The 21,019-nt window shown below is 53.6% G+C and overlaps 1 protein-coding gene across 1 annotated transcript in view; it reads right to left on the reverse strand.

The window, feature by feature from the left end:
* Window positions 1-21,019, reverse strand: part of KIF1C (kinesin family member 1C) — a 45,369-nt gene that overhangs the window by 4,923 nt on the left and 19,427 nt on the right. Inside the window, exons 3-19 of the mRNA XM_060255588.1 lie at window positions 13,171-13,247; window positions 12,769-12,948; window positions 12,107-12,172; window positions 11,322-11,500; window positions 11,010-11,121; window positions 9,419-9,496; window positions 9,260-9,325; window positions 8,643-8,721; window positions 7,128-7,206; window positions 6,843-6,988; window positions 5,870-6,027; window positions 4,782-4,861; window positions 3,550-3,625; window positions 2,936-3,015; window positions 2,734-2,828; window positions 2,348-2,431; window positions 1,521-1,701 (exon numbers count right to left, since the gene is read on the reverse strand). Coding sequence (XP_060111571.1) covers window positions 1,521-1,701; window positions 2,348-2,431; window positions 2,734-2,828; window positions 2,936-3,015; window positions 3,550-3,625; window positions 4,782-4,861; window positions 5,870-6,027; window positions 6,843-6,988; window positions 7,128-7,206; window positions 8,643-8,721; window positions 9,260-9,325; window positions 9,419-9,496; window positions 11,010-11,121; window positions 11,322-11,500; window positions 12,107-12,172; window positions 12,769-12,948; window positions 13,171-13,247 — 1,816 coding nt within the window. The remainder of the gene's footprint in view (window positions 1-1,520; window positions 1,702-2,347; window positions 2,432-2,733; window positions 2,829-2,935; window positions 3,016-3,549; window positions 3,626-4,781; window positions 4,862-5,869; window positions 6,028-6,842; window positions 6,989-7,127; window positions 7,207-8,642; window positions 8,722-9,259; window positions 9,326-9,418; window positions 9,497-11,009; window positions 11,122-11,321; window positions 11,501-12,106; window positions 12,173-12,768; window positions 12,949-13,170; window positions 13,248-21,019) is intronic.

The raw sequence follows: 21,019 nt of genomic DNA on the forward strand, positions 1-21,019 counted from the left end.
GAGAAAAGGACTTCTTTCTCTACTTTCTTCATCCCATGCATAATCTTGTAAACCTCTATCATGTCACCCCACAGTTGACGTTTCTCCAAGCTAAAGAGCACCAAGCATTTTAACCTTTCTTCATAGGGAAAGTGTTCCAAACCTTTAATCATTCTCGTTGCCCTTTTCTGCACTTTTCCCAATGTGATATCCTTTTTGAGGTGTGGTGACCAGAATTGTACACAGTATTCCAAATGAGACCACACCATCAATTTATACAGGGGCATTAGGATAGTGGCTGATTTGTTTTCAATTCCCTTCCTAATAATTCCCAGCATGGCATTGGCCTTTTTACTGTTTTACTGATGGCTCATTTTAGATGGATGAGGAGGTTTTTACTGGAACTGTTTCTGTTTTGAGGGTGGAAAGGCAGCCTGAAATCTCTCCAAAACAAACACCAGCCAAACTCTTCTATTAATTTATTTACTTCCTTTGCAGCCCCCCGTCTTTCTCCCCAGCAGGGACCCCAGGTGGTTCACGTTGCTTTCTTCTCCTCCATTTTATCTTCACAACATCCCTGCAAGATAGGCCAGGCTGAGAGTGTGGAAATGGCCCAAGGTCACCAAGCAAACTTCCTTGGCAGAGTGAGGATTCAAATCCCAGCTTGACACTGGCTTTTTTGGCCTGCTCACCCACGCAAGTGTTCACAGGGTCCTGACAGATGTGAAGCCCACTATCTTGTCTGTCATGGCTGTCTCTGTCTACCGTATTTGTTCCCCCTTCCAATTTAGTAGCATCTGCAAATTTAATGTGCGTTCCCTCTATTCCTTCATCCAACTCATTTATAAAGGTGTTGAACAAAACAGGTCCCAGGACAGATCCTTGAGGCTCTCCACTTGTCATTCCTCTCCAAGAGGATGAGGAACTATTCACAAGCACTCTTTGGTGCGATCCGACCTTAACAATAGCAGGATCCAAACCACATTTTACCAACTTTTGCACGTTTGGGCTTTTTAAATAGTAATATGGTTTCAGCCACATATTTTAATATTTTGATGTTAGTTTTTAGATCTGTTTTAATTTTTTTACCTTATTGGCTTTAACATTTATTTATTTATTTTATTTATTTATATTAAGATTTATACCCCGCCCTTCTCACCTAGGTGTCTCATTGTAAGTCACCATGAGACCCTTTGGTGAGTGGTGACTAAAAAAATCTAATAAATAAATTAAAATGCCAAGTACGGCCATTCCCCCCTCAACATTCAATGTGACAATCTTGTGAGTGGGTCTACAGAGGGGAGGCTCACACAGGGCACGGAGGCTGCTCAAAGCGCCCCCTTTCCAAGACAGGAAGGGGCCCCCAATCATCCCCACACTCCCAAGTTGAGGTGCCTTCCCGGGCTGTCCCAGGGCAAGGCTGGGCTGCCTCTGGCCAAGGTGTCTGCTGTTCCCTGCCCAGGTTCTGTTCTGCTGCTCGGAGGGCCTGCCTCCTGCCAGCTGCCTTGCTCCTCCCCTGCCACCCCCCCACCCCCACGCACCTCTTCTCCATCTCCAGCTTGATGTCGATGCCCTGTTTCTCCAACAGCTCCCGCTGGGCAAAGTTCCAGTCCACCGGCTCTGACTGGCTCTCGAGAGGGGTGCTCCGCTCCCTCTCCATCCGGGCCTGCTCCGGGTGGTTGAAGCGGAAGACGTGGTTCTTGCCCATCACAATTCGGTTCCCTGGAGAGAGAAAGATCACGCTTGGAAGGGCGTGGGGCAGAATCCCATCCCTGTGTTGCTCCATCACAGCTCTGGGGAGGGGCAAGGAGGGTAGCAGAGCGGGGCTGGGCCAGAGGTGGCAGCTCCATCATGGGAGAGGACCCAGTGGGGGTTCTGTTCCGCAGGGCCAAAATTGCTCATGCTCCCCCCCTTCAGGCTGTCCCCTCCAACACCTCCAGGGGTGCCTCACACTCTGCCCCCTGAGAGGCTGCCTCACGCTGCCCCTTGGTGTAAATAAAAAAACCACTAAGAGACACCATAAATTTTAAACAACAAATCAGTGTAATGTAGAGGTCAGTGGTATCCTGACAGAGCTTGCACATAGAACTTCAAATAGACAAGAGCATGTGGCGAGAAGACATTAACGGAAGACAGTTCAAAAGCAGTCTTTCCAATCACCAAGGAGTGACAATTTTTGTCACACTGCCCCCTGGCAGAAGTGGTGGGTCAGAAAAACTGGGTGCTTTCCCAAAGAGCCCCGAAGAATCTCCCTTCCACATGGGCTCCTCTCTCTGCTCAGACCCTTGACAGCAAAACATGGCCCTGCCTCCCTGCTCCTGGCGCTGAAGTCTGAGGAACGCCACCTGCCCAATGCCACGCAGCCTACCTGATCGCAGCACCAGCGACTCCGTCACCTGCTTCCCATTGACGTAGGTCTCTGCGCCCTCACAAGGCTCCAACGTGACAACCACTGAAAGGGGAGAGGGCTGGGAATCAACACTGCCTCTCTCTGGAAGCCCTTCCGGTACCAGAACCACTCAGCCTTTGCCCCCCCATCTGCCCCATTCTGGAGAGAAGTGGAAGGAGGAAGCGAGGCATCTGGCAATGCATCCCCATGCCCTACCGAGACCCGCCGGCCATCTAATACCTGCTGCGCACTCGCCTGCAGTCCTGCCACTCTGCTCCACGCAAGCACAAGAGACGGGAGAGGAAAGGTCAGTGTTCTAGAGCCACCACTGGAGGCTTTGACCCTCCCCTTGCCCCCCTGCTCACCTTCTCCAGTCTCCGTGGTGATGCTGCGGAAGAGGCAGTGCTGCTCTTTAATGAACTGCCCCGTCAGCTTGATGTCCACGTTTTCCTGGCCGACCCTGCAGGAGCGGAAGAGAAGGATCCAGAAGGGGCCCCAGCCGCAGAGGGTGGGGGGAGAGCCAGCAAGGGGGGTCCTCACCACCCCGCCCAGCACAGCAGTCCTCACCGGGTGGCACCATCCTTGATATGGTACAGGAGGCACTCAGACATCAGGGGGTCCTCATTCAAGTTCACCAGGTGTGGCGTCTGCACAGGACACAGGGACAAGGTGGCGGCAGGAGAGACAGCCGGAGGCGGGAGGGGGGGCTACCTCAACAGGTGGTCCATTTGCATGTGTGTGCTCCCCCCCCAAAAAAAAAATCTCTTCTAACCACAGTGCTGGAACACCTGGGAAGCAACTGTGTCACTGGGGCCCCACCACAAAGACCCATCTGAAAGGCTTTGGGAAGGCAAAGGGGCAGCTGCAGCAAAGCAAAGGTCCAGCCGGGCACCTTAAAGACTGGCAACATTCATTTCCAGATAAGCTCCAGTGAATCTTTAGATTTAGGAGAAGCAAGCTGTGAGCCACAAAAGCTCATCTGGAAATAGAGGTCAGCTGTTAGGGCGCTCCTGGGCCTTTCATTCATCTTGGACAAACTGACCTTTCCCAAAAGGCTGCTAAATTGTATATTGTCTCCTGCCCAAGATGGAGTAGAAACACTTTAGCCCCGTAAGTGCCTCAGGAAAGCAACTGCAGCTGCCCCCCCGGCGCCCTCCTTCGTCTACTATATGTGCACATACCTTCTTGGGAGAGAAGACTCCCACAGTGCCCCCGTCCTCCCGGAGAGCCACACCCATTTCTGCCAGGAGCGCCTCTCTGCAGGAAAGAAGAAGAAGATATTGGATTTATATCCCGCCCTCCACTCCAAAGAGTCTCAGAGTGGCTCACAATCTCCTTTCCCTTCCTCCCCCACAACAGACACCCTGTGAGGTAGATGAAGATATTGGATTTATATCCCGCCCTCCACTCCGAAGAGTCTCAGAGTGGCTCACAATCTCCTTTCCCTTCCTCCCGCACAACAGACACCCTGTGAGGTAGATGAAGATATTGGATTTATATCCCGCCCTCCACTCCAAAGAGTCTCAGAGAGGCTCACAATCTCCTTTCCCTTCCTCCCCCACAACAGACACCCTGTGAGGTAGATGAAGATATTGGATTTATATCCCGCCCTCCACTCCGGAGAGTCTTAGAGAGGCTCACAATCTCCTTTATCTTCCTCCCCCACAACAGACACCCTGTGAGATACATGAAGATATTGGATTTATATCCCGTCCTCCACTCCGAAGAGTCTCAGAGCGGCTCTCACTCTCCTTTCCCTTCCTCCCCCACAACAGACACCCTGTGAGGTACATGAAGATATTGGATTTATATCCCGCCCTCCACTCCGGAGAGTCTTAGAGAGGCTCACAATCTCCTTTATCTTCCTCCCCCACAACAGACACCCTGTGAGGCGGGTGGGGCTGGAGAGGGCTCTCCCAGCAGCTGCCCTTTCAAGAACAACCTCTGTTAGAGCTATGGCTGACCGAAGGCCATTCCAGCAAGTGCAAGTGGAGGAGTGGGGAATCACACCCAGTTCTCTCAGATAAGAGAGCTATGGCTGACCCAAAGGCCATTCCAGCAGGTGCAAGTGGAGGAGTGGGGAATCAAACACGGTTCTCCCAGATAAGAGTCCGCACACTTCACGACTACACCAAACTGGCTTTCCAAAGACAACAGAGGCGACCCCTCAGCTTCACGGGACTCCGAGGAAAGCATCCTGAGAGTGGACTTGGACTGCCTCCGCTCTGTTCTGCGACAGACCAAGCACCCACCTGTGCTCTCTATATTGTGGAACAAGACATCTGCCTCCTGCCTGGGGGTGTGAAGCCAGAGAAAGCAAGTTCTTCTCAGCTCCCTCCAGATTTCAAGAAGCAGGCCCATTCTGGCCTTCTGCATGCCCGGGGGGGGGGCAGCCACCGACCACAGCACCTACCGGTCCATCCGGATGGCCTCCGTCTTGCGCAGCTTCTCCTCCCAGGTTTCATTAAGCTCAGCAATGATCTTCTCAGTCTCCTACAAGAGCAAGTAGGAACCTGGGAGCAATTCATCTTGGGTCCTTTCACTACCGGGGCCTTTCGACCACATATACAATCACTTCTCAGGAGAAGGGTTTGGGAGTAGGGGTGTGCCCCCATCCATTATTTCCAGTGGAGGGGGAAAAACAGCAAAAATGCAGACTGATGTCAAACCAGAGAGCCTCTGCTGGAGAAACTGAAGGGAGGGCATTTTTGCAAAACTAATGCCACTGTGACAATGCCAGTTTGACAAATCCAAGGGGGATGCGGGTTGCAAGCCCAGCACAGCCCGTGCATGTACAGAGTGCCCAGCAGAACCCAGCGCCTCCCCTAAATGCTTTCTCCTCCTGCACTGAAAACAGCAGAGGAAGGAGGCACCTTCCGTGGGCACTCTGTACATGCACTGGTTCTGCTGAGCACTTCGTTTCCCCACCACCACCACTGGAAACAATGGAGGATGGAGATTCCTTCTTTGAGGGCCTACAGAATTGGACCTCCCTCCCCAGTCCAAACTTTTTTGAAACTGGGGGGTGTCTTTTGAGGAGAGGCACCAGAAGCTACACTAAAATTTTGGTGACTCTACTTCAGCAAACAGCACTGCCCCCGCCCAGCCTTCTGGATAACCCCAGATAGATTCCCCATTGACTATAATGGTCCCATAGGGTATAATGGAGCCAAAGAGTCAGGATTTCAGGGGACAGCCTGAATCCAAACACCCGACAGTTACTGGAATTCAGGGGTTTTCAGGAATCCCAAATTTTTGGGAGTCCAATATATCTGAATCCAAAAAACCCTGAATTTGTGTGTGTGTGTGTGTGCGTTTGCACCCCTAGTGAATGGCTGAGCACCTGCTTGGTGTGCAGAGGACACCCCACCCAGCTCAATCCACAGATCTCCAGCCTCCTGCATTCCTCTTCTTCCCCCCCCCAGTGTAGAAGACATTCTCTCCACAGTGCTGTATTCGATGCCTCTCCCACCCCCTCCACAGCTCCTCTGAGAGTCTCACCTGCAGCCTCTCCATGGCCTCCTCTGTGCAGATAATCTGGTCCTCCACGCAGGAGTAGTCCTCTGACTCCCCATTGAGGGTGAGGGGCAATTCAGCCGTGGGCGCAAAAGGGGAGGGGGGAATGTTGGATCCACTTCCTGGGTCATTGGGCTTTGAACCTGAAATGCATACGGAGTCAGAAGCCACGCCCTTCCCCCACCCAACCTGGGGAAGGAAGAAGGCAGTTACTCGAGGAACCCAGACCCAGCATTTCCCACCCTGGGGGGATGGGAGTGAGGCAGGGAGAGATCTCCCCAGTCTTGTTTCCTTGCTGGCTAGAATATAACAGGGCTTGAATTGAGAGCTTCTAAAATCAATCTAAACCATTTATTAGCCACCTTTCTACCTTGTGGCCATCAAGGCAGCTGACAACATAAATAACAATTATAGAACACCAGACAAGATGACACTTTAAAATCTCACTTAGGACTGGCCAGAGCCAGTTTGGTGTCGTAGTTAAGTGTGGGACTCTTATCTGGGAGAACTGGGTTTGATTCCCCCCTCCTCCGCTTGCAGCTGCTGGAATGGCCTAGGGTTAACCACAAGTTCTTCCAGAGCTGTTCTGCTTAAGAGCAGTTCTGGGAGAGCTCTCTCAGTCCCACCTACCTCACAGGGTTTTGTTGTATGGCGGGGGGAGATAAAGGAGATTGTGCCCGCTCTGAGACATTGAGATTCAGAGCGAAAGGCAGGATATAAATCCAATATCATCTTCATAAATAAAATTAGACAAATGTATTCCTAAATAAAACCATCTTCAGTTGAAGGTCAAAACCAAGAGAGCCAAGCACACCTCCCCAGGGAGGCCGTTCCACATTGTGGGGCTGCCACTGAGCAATATGCCCGCTAGAAAAAACTCTCGCCACTAGGCCACACAAAGCAAGAAGAGAGTGCTTCTGAGCATGTACAGAGTCTGCCCCACTGTCAGCGCCCATACCAGCAAAGGTGGTGGCCGACAAGCCCTGGGCAGAGAGGAGGTCCCGCAGTCTGGCCACTTCCTCCTTGAGCTCGCGGATGAGCCGGGCGTTGGGATCCTCATTGATTACGGCGTTGCAGCGGATCTGCTTGGCGCGATCGGCATAACTGGGAGAGAACAAGAGGACCCAAGGAAGAGGCGTAAGGGGCAAGGCTGCTTTATGCCATCCCCACCCCCACCTCAGGGTGGCCTGTCCCAGATGCCACCCCTCCTGGAGGCCCACCATCTCCCCTTCCTCTGGCTCACCGGAGGGTGCTCAGTGTCTCCTCATAGTTGATGTCTGCTGGGCTGAGGGCAGCAATCATGGCCGTGCGGGAATTGCCTCCTGCGGAGCAAACAAGACAAGAGGCTGAAGATGCAGCATGAAGGTGTCTCACGCTAAATCAGATCATTTGTTCATTCGAGGTCAGTTGGGCCTACTCAGACGGGCAGCTGCTCTCCAGGGTCTCAGGCAAGGAAAGGTCTTCCCCATCCCCCCGCCTGGTCTTTGTGAACTGGAGATGCTGCCGGGGATTGAACCCGGGACTTCCTGCATGCCAAGCAGTGGCTTTGCCACTCTCCTCAAAGGCAGCACAAGCAGGGCGGAGTCAGGGCAGGAAAAAGTACACCCAGTTCCTTGCCTCTTGCTCCTGCCCAGGGGTGAAAAGTGCAGAGTCCAGGTGTCTGGGCTCTCACTGATCACACCAGGAGCATCATAAGAACATAAGAGAAGCCCTGTTGGATCAGGCCAGTGGCCCATCCAGTCCAACACTCTGGGTCACATAAGAACATAAGAGAAGCCCTGTTGGATCAGGCCAGTGGCCCATCCAGTCCAACACTCTGGGTCACACACACATACATATATATATACATACATACATATATATATATATATATATATATATATATATATATATATATACACACACACACACACACACACACACACACACACACACACACACGCACACTGTGGCTGATAGCCACCAATGGACCTCTGCTCCATATTTTTATCTAACCCCCTCTTGAAGCTGGCTATGCTTGTAGCTGCCACCACCTCCTGTGGCAGTGAATTCCACATGTTAATCACCCTTTGGGTGAAGAAGGACTTCCTTTTATCCATTCTAACCCAACTGCTCAGCAATTTCATTGAATGCCCACGAGTTCTTGTATTGTGAGAAAGGGAGAAAAGTACTTCTTTCTCTGCTTTCTCCATCCCATGCATAATCTTGTAAACCTCTCTCATGTCACCCCGCAGTCAACGTTTCTCCAAGCTAAAGAGCCCCAAGCGTTTTAACCTTTCTTCATAGGGAAAGTGTTCCAACCCTTTAATCATTCTAGTTGCCCTTTTCTGGACTTTTTCCAATGCTATAATACCCTTATTGAGGTGTTTTGATCAGATTTGTACACAGTATTCCAAATGCGACCGCACCATCGATTTATACAAGGCATTATGATACTGGCTGACCCAGCAGCACCAACCTCCTCAGCTGCACCAGGAGGCTCAGGGGGCATAATCCAGGGCCCCCAAAGGACATGGCCCTCCCTGCTCCCACCCAGGACTATCATACACACTTTTCTCTCTGTCTGTTGCCTTCCCTGGGTGCCCCTGAGGTCTCCTGATTTAGGAAAGGGAGAAGTTCCCTCTGCCTGCTTTCTCCACCCCAGGCAACATTTGATAAGCCTCTCAGGGCCCCTTCCAGTTGTCTTCTTGCTTGCTGCACCTCCTGAATCCCCCCCCCCCGCCTCTCCCTTGACCCAAAAGCTCTCTGGCACACTCACCCAAGTTCTCTTTCAGCAGCCATGTGAGCACTGAGTCCCGGTAAGGGATGAATTCAGACTTCTTCTTCTTGTTGCTTTGCTGGCAAAGTGGGGAGGAGAGATAAGAGGGCAGGCACAGGCACCCCGCGCTGGCAGGAAGGAAACCCCAGAAGCTCCCTGCTCAAGCTTTCATTCCGCTCTGCCCAGATGGAAGGGCCACGATCCAAAGGGCAGAGCCAAGGAACCAGCCCCCAAACCAGGCAGATGTGCCAGTCTGATAGTCCAGCTTCACTCCCCTTTTTCTTGGCAGGTTAGACCCACAAGAGGAGCAAAGAGCAAAGGCAGGAGGGAGGGGACACAAAAAGGCACCCCCCCCCCCATTTCAGGCACTTCTGGACCACCAACCACTGGAAGCTTCGAGAGGAGCTCCACAAGAAAGGATGGGCCCCTTCCACAGAAACGCTTTCGCATGGCAGGCCGGAGGAACCTTTCCTGCCTGGGGAAGCTGACTTGCCCCACCCCTTCCCCTCCTCTTCCTTTGAGGCCCAGCATGAACGTTCTGCCCCTACAGGGACCCTGAGCCTGCAACGCCTTTGGCCAAGGAAGGGTCTGTCAGTACCCAAAAGGGGACCACTTACCATCTCTGCCAGAGCGGATATGACTTTGCCCAGAGTGGTCAGGGATTTGTTAATATTGGCACCTTCCTGGGGGGGGAAAAGGAGGGGTTTACAATCCCCCTGTCTGCCCTACAGCCAGACACCCCCTGCCATCCCAGCATGGCCCTTCCGGCTGCTCACCTTCAACCGCATGCCTTTTGCTCCGGAGGAATCAGCCCGCTCGCTCCCAGCAAGGTCCACCAGGCTGATCTTGCTGACCTGGAAGACGGGGGTGGGGGAGAGACAGACTCCTCTGTTGTGTGCTGTAATGTCTGAACAGAATCAGGGCCCACATTCCCACCCCGAGAGTCTCTCTGTCTCTGGACTGAAGCATGGTGGAATGCCGGATCTGCCAGGGGAAGCTACAGCAGCCAGCCAAAACCCACACTCTGGCCACCCCACTTGGGTAAGAGCAGACCCCCCCCCCATTCAACCCCCTCCCCCCCTCTGCCTCAGAAGCTCACTGGGTGACCTTGGCCTAGTCACCCCCTCTCAGCCTAGCCTACCTTGCAGGGTTGTTGAGAGGATAAAATGGGGGCAGGAGAACCAGGTACACAGACCTGAGTTCTTGAGAGAAAGGAAAGGGGAGGTTTATTCATTTAACACACTTCCCCCCCTCCTATTTCCTCCAAAGAGCTCAGGACAGCAAGCACATTTCCCTCCCTCCCTTCTTCCATTTTATCCTCACAACTTCCCTGTGGAGTAGGCCAGGCTGAGAGTTAATACCTGGCCTCAGGTCAGGCAACGGGCTGCATGCCAGAGCAGGAACTTGAACCCCAGCCTCTCAGGTCCCTGCCCAGCACTCTGACTGCTACCCCAGCCCATCTGGCACAGAAAAACCTCCCAGGCAGACGGGGAGACACCTAAGGAAGGCCCGCCCTCCAGCTGCTGCACCTGGATTCCTGTGGACTGAACGCAGGAACACATGAAGCTGCCTTATGCTGAATCAGGCCCCCCTGGGCCCATCACAGTCCATCTTGTCTACTCAGACTGGCAGCGGCTCTCCAGGGGCTCCAGCTGAGGTTTTTCATGCCTAGTTGCCTGGACTCTTTTTAGTTGGAGATGCCGGGGATTGAACCTGGGACCTTCTGCTTCCCAAGCACATGCTCTACCATTGAGCCACCCTCCCTCCCCTAAAGGTTTTGGGAGATCCATTGTTCATGTGAACCTATGAAGCTGCCTTCTACTGAATCAGACCCCCCTCGGTCCATCAAAGTCAGTATTGTCTACTCAGACTGGCAGCGGCTCTTTCTCCAGGGTCTCAAGCTGAGGTTTTTCACGCCTACTTGCCTGGACCCTTTTAGCTGGAGATGCCGGGGATTGAACCTGGGACCTTCTGCTTACCAAGCAGATGCTCTACCACTGAGCCACCGTTCTTCCCTAACACTTATGAAGCTGCCTTCTACTGAGTCAGACCCCCCAAGGTTCATCAAAGATCTCCTCAGACTGGCAGCGGCTCTCCAGGGTCTCCAGCTGAGGTTTTTCACGCCTACTTGCCTGGACCCCTTTAGCTGGAGATGCCAGAGATAGAACCTGGGACCTTCTGCTTACCAAGCAGATGCTCTGCCACTGAGCTACCGTCTCTCCCCATATGCCCCACATGAATGGCGTGCAAGAGCTGCACAGAAGCACCAGGCTCCAGCCAGAATGGTGCCCAGTTGGCAGGCAGGCATGTTCTTCCCCAGAGGGCACCGTGGGCCCGTCTCTCCAGAGGCCTGCCACAGCCCCTTACCTTCTCCGTGTCAAGGTCCGTGAGCTCGTCATGGCGGTGCTGTGTGAACACGATGGTGAACACAGCGTGGGAGCGGCTGCTGGTCTCATTCATGTTGGTGGCAGCCACGGTCCTGGGGGGGAGAAGGGGTGTATGCACACGCTGGTGTGAGAGAGAACCCTTGCTGCTGCATCACATACCAGGGGCAGCGCGGTGGGTTAGCCTCCTCCAAATGTAGGAATAAGGAAGGAGAGGAGACTGGCCCATCCCTGTGCCCCCACCCCCTGCTCTCCCACACAATTCCTGGGTCCTTTGGCCAGCCAAGGAGCGCACCTGGCTTTGTTGCCGCAGTCCATGAGGTCGGCAATGTCTTCAAAGGAGGTCACGGCCAGCTTGGAGAGGTCTTCCACGTAGGGCCCCATGATGGGGTGCTCCCGCACACGGAGGTTCCCACGGCTCTTGGGGTTTAGGAGGTCCCGGACACGTTCACAGTAGATCTCCATGTAGCTCACCTGGGACAACGGCAGGACAGGGGAAGGAAGTGAAGGGAGGTGTAGAATCATAGAGTTGGAAGGGACCTCCAGGGTCATCTAGTCCAACCCCCTGCACAATGCAGGAACTCACAGACACCTCCCCCCCCCCCCCCCCACAAACACACCCAGTGGCAGACTGGGTCTAAAATATTGGTTGCCAGGAAATAAAGAACTTCTATTATATTGGAACTTCTATTATATTTTCAAGCTACTAAAAGGTCATTAACATTTTAAACATATTGCCTAATGCACTGATGCACTGTTTTAATGTTTTTTAATGTTTTTAATTTCTTAACTATGTAAATTGCTATTATATTTAAAATTTGAATTCTATTGTTAGAATCTCTGTATTGTAAGCCGCCCTGAGCCCGCTTCGGTGGGGTGGGGCGGGATATAAATCAAATAAATAAATAAATGTTTAAGGGGACTCGCTTCATCAGAGGCCCACTTGCCATCGGGCAAGCTGACCCCCTGGCCAGTCCGCCACTGCGCACACCAGTGACATCTGCACCACACCCAGCTTTCTAGGTACTCTGGAAATATGTGGGGCTCAGAACAAGAGAAGGGGATGGGGCCAGCACTTACCTCCACGGTATAGGAGAGGTTGGGGCATTTGTTCTCATTCACTCGGGCAAAAAGGTCTCTGCAGAGCTAGAGAGACAGAGCAGAAGAGAGCAGGTGGAGGGCTGGAGGCAGGATATAATGGGCTGAGGAGAGCTGGCAAGACAGGCAGAGCTCAACATGACAAGGGAGAGAGAAGTCAGCTGCCCACAGAATGGACTGACCCCCCCCCCCACGATCAGCCCAGTCTACTTGGGCCACAGAGAGTAGAGCAGTGACCTGGTTCCAGTGGGGGGGCAGCCAGATTAGTCTGGGGCAGCAAAAGAATACCTTTGGCTCCGTATAAAACTTACAGGCTCTGATTCTAGCACGGTTCCTTAGGGTACCAGGACAAAAAGTTGTGGGTCTTCAAGGGCTTTATGTTTTCACAGCACAGGCTCACCTTGGAAAGGGACCCATGAAGCCAAACTGGGGTGGAGGATGAATCTCTAGGAGGCCAGCACAACCCCCCTGTCCTCTGCCCCCACAGAGGCCCCACAGAAACCGACCGTGCCACCAAAAGAAATCACCTCCATGCCCTTCTGCTCTCAAGCAGTGCTAGATGAGACAGGCCTTCCTTCTGACAGTGGGTGGCAGCCCTTGGGCTCCTTTGCCAGCACCCACCCGTCCCCGCCCACCCCCCGTACCTGAGGTATGATGCCTTGGTGGCCGGTCTCCTGCTTGCCCATCATGGTGTAAGACTTGCCGGCTCCCGTCTGCCCGTAGGCAAAGATGCAAACGTTGTAGCCCTCAAAGGCATGAAGCAGCATTTCCTCTCCAATATCTTTGTAGACTTGCCACTGGGAAGCAAAATTGGGGTCCTCCTCCTCCTAGGAGAAGAGAGCTGTTATAGCCAGGGGGCCCTGTGGGCTGCAGCTACCGTCTCCCCTTCTCTGCCCTGCAGCCAACAAACCCAGCCCTTCCCCAGCTCAGCTGCTGTACCAGCAAGATCTTGCCTTGGCCAAGGCTCTGCCTTGCCACTGTTTTATAGCTCCCCCCACCCCCCCAGCATCTCTCCTTCCCCGCCCAGCCCATCCCAGCCCACTCACAGAGGTATGAGACCAGTAGGAATAATCAAAGGTGAAATTCTTGGGGGCATCTTTTGCCTGCTTGGGATTGGTGATACCTGCAGAGAGGAAAGCAACAAGGATGAAGAGCATGAGGCAGTTCAGATAAAAAGCCATGACTGTGCAGCTTCCCCCCTCCCAACAGTCTCAGGGGGGGCCAACCATCTGGCATGGAGAGCCAGTTTGGTGTAGTGGTTAAGTGCACAGACTCTTATCTGGGAGAACCGGGTTTGATTCCCCACTCCTCCACTTGCACCTGCTGGAATGGCCTTGGGTCAGCCAGAGCTCTCTTATCTGGGAGAACCGGGTTTGATTCCCCACTCCTCCACTTGCACCTGCTGGAATGGCCTTGGGTCAGCCAGAGCTATTGCAGCAGTTGTCCTTGAAAGCGCAACTGCTGGGAGAGCTCTCTCAGCCCCACCTACTTCACAGGGTGTCTGTTGTGGGGGAGGAAGGGAAAGGAGATTGTGAGCCGCTCTGAGACTCTTCGGAGTGGAGGGCGGGATATAAATCCAATATCTTCTTCTTCATACAAGAAGAGGAAGGGTGTGCGCTAGAGAGAGATCCAGATCACCCAATAAAGCCTTAACTGCATCCGGGCTGCGCCCTCTCCCTCTTTTCTGTGCCAGTCTTTAAAAGGACGCACTTGGCACTTTCCCCTTCCCATCTGAGGGGTTTTGTGCTTCGCCAGAGAAGTCACAACAGAATTTTCTTTTAGCAGCCGACCAGTGCAGGAGAGAGGGCTCCGTGGTGTGGCAAGACTCACACGTGTTCCAGGTTGGAGACTACCTCTCCCTCCCCCCTCTCTCTTGCCAGTACAGGCTAGCCTACTCGGGGGGATCTCTAGCCTGGGATTAAACCCAGGGGCTGCCTGCAAGCAGACAGAGATGGGCAGCAGCTACACTCCTCGCAACAGGGTGACCACACCCTTCAGGGCCCGGGCCTCTTCTCCTGCTGCCCCAGTGCAACAGAACAGCCTCCAGGAAGGGGCAAGGTGGGCACCTACCTTTGGGGTCTCCTTCTACAGGGCAGGGTTATAGAAAAGACAGCTGATGGGACAGGCTGATCTGTCTACCTCCATTGTTTAACTCTCTGTCTTGGCTATTTTTCAATTGCTTGTTTAAGGCGTGCTTGAATTCATTTGACAAATATTTTTGTGTCCTGTTTACTGTTGTCCCCTGCTCTCAGCCCAGGCTGCGTCAGGAGAAAGGCAGGGTGTGCAAAAAAGGAAAAGCCAAGTGGGTGGGGTCAAGTGGCAGCCGACTCGTGAAGGCCTCACAAAGTTTCCCCCGACCAACAAGTGATGAGCAGAGGCAGAGAGCCCTGCAGCAGTCCCTGCCTTCCTTGAGGGCCAGTCTGGCTTGGCTCCGGCAGCATTGGGTGGCCAGCCTGGGGAATGTGGGTGCTGCTCCAGGGCATGCAGGTGGCCTAGTGCAATGCCACGACTGCTGTGCCACTGGCCGGGCATCCCCTCTGCCTAACACTCTCCTGTCATTCACAACAATTTTGAACTAAGCCTGGGACCTCTCCCCATAAGCCACAGCCCCCCCCTTCACTTATTTGTTCAGATGTTCTGACCTCCTTCTCTCCTCCACAGGGACCTCCATTTTATCTTCACAACAACCCTGCGAAGGAGGTCATTCGGAGAGGGAGTGACTGGCCCAAGGTTGCCCCACCAGCATCCATGGCAGGGGGCGGATCAGGCTTTCTCTCTGACCACTAGGCCACACCCTCTGGGGAGGAGGGACTGCAGTCACTGGGGAGCTTCAGGCGGGGCTGGGCGGCCGCCCCTTGGGAGGCTCCAGGGATTATCCATTCCGTTAATTGACAGCCCACACCCACTCCCCACCTGGGACCTGAGGAGGCTGACATTTTAAAATGCAGTGCACATACAATACACATACAAATGAAATCAATATAGAATAAAACCAATTAAAACGTCAATATAGCAACAAGCCACTTGGAGAATTAAAACAACTGGCCAGCTCCCCAGTTAGCCAGAGGTCCCTGCAGCCCCCCTCCAGCTCTAGCGCTTTGTGATCCTGGAAGCCACAGCTAAGGGCCCTGTGCCCTCATGCCACGCACCAGCCATGCTCTTAGATGGAACCCAGAGTCCCGCAGAAAAGAACGTAATATAAAGCCGCAAAAAACTGTGGGAAAATAATGAAAAAGACTGAAAATTATTTCAAAAATATATGTGATTAGTCAACTACCTCTTAAACAATACAATCATTAATATCACTATAAATTCCAAAAAAACAAGGTAAATGGGCAAGAGAACAAGTTTATACCGTCCTGTCAGTTCAGACTTGAAGCGCTCAAGGACTATTCTGCGGGCTCCGTGGGAAGAATAAAGGGCCAGTGCCGACCAGATTTCAAGTGCAGATGAGTTTAGTTTTTCAAAGATGTTTCTTCTGTTGCAGGTGTTCTATTAAAACTTCCATCTTTTTAAAGCAATTTCAAATTCAGTGGGTTTTCAGGGCCTCTAGCAGTAAAGCTGCCTGTAATACCGTTTCACTCTCCTTCATCTAAGAGACGTTTCCCACTCATCCACACACAAAGAAAGCACTTCTCGTAGCACTGGCTCTGGAGAAAACTCTATTTTTGAAATAATTTTCAGCCTTTGTCATTATTCTTTGAGTTTTTTGCGGCTTTATATTCTGCCTCTTAGATGGGCATTGCATTCTGTCATGTCCCCACCCCACCCCCAGCCTTCTGCTTCTTCGAGCAGCCCCACTTGGCAGACTCTGCCGCCCTCTTACGCCTACAGCCTCTTGGCAGCCACAGCTCGGTTTGGAACCCACAGCGCCTAGATTTGGAGCCAAGCTGTGCAGTCTCTGCCTGGTGTGAGGCCTGCACATGCAGGGGACGGGGAGAGAAGGGGGAAAGGGAAGTGCCAGGCTTAAAGCAGGGAAGGGGGGTGGGCAATCCCTGGTGCTCTGGCAACACTGCTCCGCCTCAAGGTGAGCCCAAGAGCATCCCTGCCCCACCTGGGCAAAAGGCAAGGCAGGCCAGGCTCCCTGTAGTGCTCCCAAACACAGTGGGTGCAGAGGGCTCTAACCTGTTGGGAAGCCACACCCTCTGACCTGCTAGATTCAAGTCCAGTTAGCACCGGAGAATTAGCACAAGCCCTTCAGGGGAGAAGCCTACATGAGTCAGAGCTCTCAAAAGCATCTAACAAAGGGAGCTCCGGTTCTTGAAAGCTCATAACCCCCTCATTGGTCTCTGAGGTGCTCAAATCCAGCTATTCCACTGCAGACCAACACGACTCCCCTCTGAACTGCCAAGCCTGACCGGGAATGCAAAAGATGAGATGTCTTTATCTGATGTCGAGGGAAATGCACTCTGCACACGCCTAGAGGCATTTTAAGCAAAGCATTAAGGCAACCTCTTGTCTTGTTCTGTTGCTTCAGCCAGCCACCAGGGGACGCTATTTCAGCACCACCTGAGTCCACCAGACCGGCTCTTTCCTGCATTCTTCTGGCTCTCCACAAAGGCTCCTGGGACGGCTCAGGCAGAGAGCACCATGCGGGAGGGACTGAGGTCACGCAGGGACCCACTCTGCAAGGAGTGGGTGGGTGCTCGCCATGGGAACAGGCAGTTCACAGTCCCTTTCGCCTTCAAGGGCAGGCGGTGCATAAGGGGTTAAGCTGTGGGTTCCCCCCACGCCCCCAGCTTGCACAGAAGGCTTGCTTTTCATCCGCAGACACGCGTCCCATTCATGCAGGATTGGGCAGGCAGCCAGAAATGGTGGAACCAGACGGCAAAGCATCGGCTGGCAACCCACTGGCAGCCCTGACGCGGGTTCTTCCTGGACGGAGGCTGCAGAGTCAGATCATGGGGGGGAGGGGGGCTTGGAGCAGCTTGACCCACACAGCTTTCCCATCTCTCCCCACTCAGAAGCCTCACCTGGCCACATAGCCATTGACTGGCCACTCTTGGCAAATGAGAAGGCAAACCAAGAGCAAATAGGGCACGGACAGAGTCAAGCCACGTCCTCATGTTGACCATCTCCTGGCTCAAAGATCAAACCATCTCAGAATCTGTGTGCTGCACTTAACAACACCTCACTGGGCCTGGTCCAAATGCCCACTCGGCAATGGAAGATTAATGGACAGCCTAAGGCTTCACACACACCTCAGGGTTGGTGTAAGGAGAATGTGGAGGAGCGGAGCACCGTCTACGTCACCCTGAGCTCCCCCAAGGCAACTGGGGTAACAGTGTGACAGATGGAGGCATCAAATGGTGATCAGAGACCTGCCCAGAGTGGGTGACCCCACAAGCACTTCCAGGCTTGCACCTTCTGAGAGTCACTGTCTTGTTTACTCTCTTTGGAAAGGAGTAAGCACCAGTCATTTCCGACTCTGGGGTGACGTTGCTTTCACAACGTTTTCACGGCAGACTTTTTACAGGGTGGTTTGCTATTGCCTTCCCCGGTCATTACACCTTCCCCCCAGGAAGCCGGGGACTCATTTTACCAACCTCGGAAGGATGGAAGGCTGAGTCAACCTCGAGCCAGCTACCTGAACCAGCTTCCACTGGAATCGAACTCAGGTTGTGAGCAGAGGGCTCTGACTGCAGTACTGCAGCTTTGATATGATTATTTTGCTACACTTATTGTATATTATTAGAAGCACTCTCTCGTTCTTTCTCTCTCTCTCTCATCACATCCATCCACCCGTCCACCCGTCCATCCATCCACCCACCCATCCATCCATCCATCCATCCATCCATCCATCCATCCATCCACCCGTCCACCCATCCATCCACCCGTCCACCCATCCATCCGTCCATCCATCCATCCACCCATCCGTCCACCCATCCGTCCATCCATCCATCCATCCGTCCATCCATCCATCCATCCATCCATCCGTCCATCCACCCGTCCATCCATCCATCCATCCACCCGTCCGTCCATCCATCCACCCACCCATCCGTCCATCCATCCATCTAACCCGTCCATCCATCCATCCATCCATCCATCCATCCACCCATCCGTCCATCCATCCACCCGTCCATCCATCCATCCATCCATCCATCCATCCATCCATCCATCCATCCACCCGTCCATCCATCCATCCACCCACCCACCCACCCATCCATCCATCCATCCATCCACCCGTCCGTCCATCCATCCATCCATCCACCCACCCATCCGTCCATCCATCCATCTAACCCGTCCATCCATCCATCCACCCATCTGTCCATCCATCCATCCGTCCGTCCATCCATCCATCCACCCGTCCGTCCATCCATCCATCCATCCATCCATCCATCCATCCATCCACCCATCCACCCATCCACCCATCCACCCACCCACCCATCCATCCGTCCGTCCGTCCATCCATCCATCCACCCACCCGTCCATCCATCCATCCATCCATCCATCCACCCATCCACCCACCCACCCGTCCATCCGTCCGTCCACCCACCCATCCATCCATCCATCCATCCATCCATCCATCCGCCCGTCCGTCTGTCCGTCCATCCATCATCTCTACACCACCCTCCCCCGGAGGGCTCAGGGCCGTGTACAACATTTCGTTTAGAACTTACAGGATTTACAATTTAGCACTGACATTCACAGATACCTCAACTTCTCTTGCAGGGATTTTGGGATTGGTACCAGGTCCCCCCCACGCCCCTTTTGGTGCCACCTGACAATCTCAAGCACTCCCCAAACACCAGTAAGAGCCGACTTTAAATGATCCTGCCTACAGATGCTGACAAATGTGCGTCTTCCTTTGGACGCTGCATCACACACGGGGCTCCCTTCCCGGGGGGCAAGGCTCTGCTTCTCATACGAAGCTCCAGGCAATCCTTCGCTTTCCCTGGAAGGCAGCTTCCTCCACCGATATTCCCTGGCCACAGCCACTCACGGAAGGTCTGAAGGCCCAGAGGGCAGAAGACAGATGGAGCTCTGGGGGAGGGAGGGAGGGGGTGGGTTGTCTTCCTTTCCTCTGCCTCTAGGACATGTGCACCAGTCCCCCTCATTCCCTTTTCCAAAGAAAAGGAGAGTGGGGGAGGAGGGCCCTCTTCTGCTAATGGGGGCACTCTCCCCCCTTGGTGTGGATGGAGGCTCAGATGTGCGAGAGAAACCCCTCCGTGGAGGCTCACCGCAGCCCTTCCAGATGAGCAGAGTGGTCTTCCTGTGTCTTCTGGGTGACTCTCCACGTGGGGCTGCCGGCTGGGAGGCTCCTGTGTGACTGACTGGGGCCTGACGGATGGCCCTTGCGGGCTGGTGCTGCCAATGCAAGGGAGATGCTCTGAGCCTGCCCCAGCAAAAAGGGAAGCTGCTCTGGAACAGGCTGGCAAGGGGCCACTCAGTGCATGGGCTGCTGTGGAGGACAGAAGAGAAAGACAAACACAGCCGCACCCTCAAGCCTTCGAGGAAACCCACATCCTCCCAGGGCCGACCAAGGAGCAGCAGTGCTGGGGGGGCAGCATTCCAGACATCGCTCAGATAGTTGTAGGTTCGAAGCAGAGGGATGCATTTGGGGAGGGGAGGGGAGGGGAGGTGTCCCTTCCTGACTCCAGGAACCAGAGCGAGCGCTGTGGGAAAGGGCCAGACCCCCTGCAAAGGCCTCTCAGCTGCTGCTGCAGGGCTAAATATAGAAGAGGACAAACAGCCCCAGCCCTGCCGGGCCAGTGGCACAGCTTCGCTTCCAGTGCCAGCCCCAGCAGGATTGGGGGGGGGGGCAGGAATTTGCACCAAGACCTGGGTGGGGGGGAGGGAAGGGAGAGAGGAGAGTCCCATGCCTTTTCCTGGTAGGGAGGCTGCCTTGGAAGCGACACTTTTTCAGCAGAGATTTTAGACAGAAAGTTTGTCTTCATACTGTTTTGCAGGCCATGAAGCAGAAAAGGTTTTGGGGGCGGGGGGCGGGCACACTGACATAAAACCACCAGGACTTGGACAGACACGACATCCACCACTCCCGTTATCAGGCAGAAGGATTAATTCAACTTATTTGAGCCCCCAAAGATGTTATTGCAGTCCTGTTTTGTTAAGCTGTGAAATCTGCAGAGCCAGCCAGAATCACATCAAAGGCAGGCGCCTCCACCCAAAACTTCCTCTCAGAGCGTCTCTGGGACACAGTTCGGAACAAAAGCCCAAAGGCTCCATGAAGTCAGCAGCACGCAGCTCTTTTCCTTGCAAGAGCACTCACCCTCTCCAGCTTTGAGGTCCCCCATTTCCTTCCCCCCCCCCTCAACTCCATCTGGGGCGTGATTTGGCCACAGCTAAAGCAAACTCCCTCTCCGTTGATGCTAGCGCCTGATTCAAACTGGCCGACTCCCCAAGCTCTGTGTTCAAATCAAGCCTTACAGCTTTCAAAGGAAGCCTTGCCTTACGGAGGGAAGAAAAAGAAAAGCCCTCCTACCCCCCAGAGCACAGAGCAGGGGGCTAGGAGCTCAGAGCATACTTTTCAAAATATGCTTACTAAAATATTTGTGCTCTGCATTTCTTCTTGGCAACTTACAGGTAATAATTAGAACATCACAGATAAAACAAAGCTCCCAAACACCCCCCCCCCCCAGAAGATGCCAGATGCTCCTGGGTGTGTAAAGCACGATCAAGTTGCAGCCAATTTAGGGTGACACCAGCATCACTTTGCCACGGCCTTCCTCTGCAGTCTCCCTCAGCAATCTGTCCCCGCCCCCGCAAGTACCAACATGGCTTCACTTCTGAGATCTGACAAGATCAGGCTACACCAGGCCTCCTTCCCCCCACGCAGCTGCTCACACCCCACTGAAAACCTCGGGGCACCTTCCAAAGTGAGGGAAGGGGTCCAGTCTCTCCTCATCAGATATGGGAAAGCGCTGCAGAAGGCCC

Source organism: Heteronotia binoei, chromosome 15, assembly GCF_032191835.1.
Source record: "Heteronotia binoei isolate CCM8104 ecotype False Entrance Well chromosome 15, APGP_CSIRO_Hbin_v1, whole genome shotgun sequence".
NCBI lineage: Eukaryota > Metazoa > Chordata > Lepidosauria > Squamata > Gekkonidae > Heteronotia > Heteronotia binoei.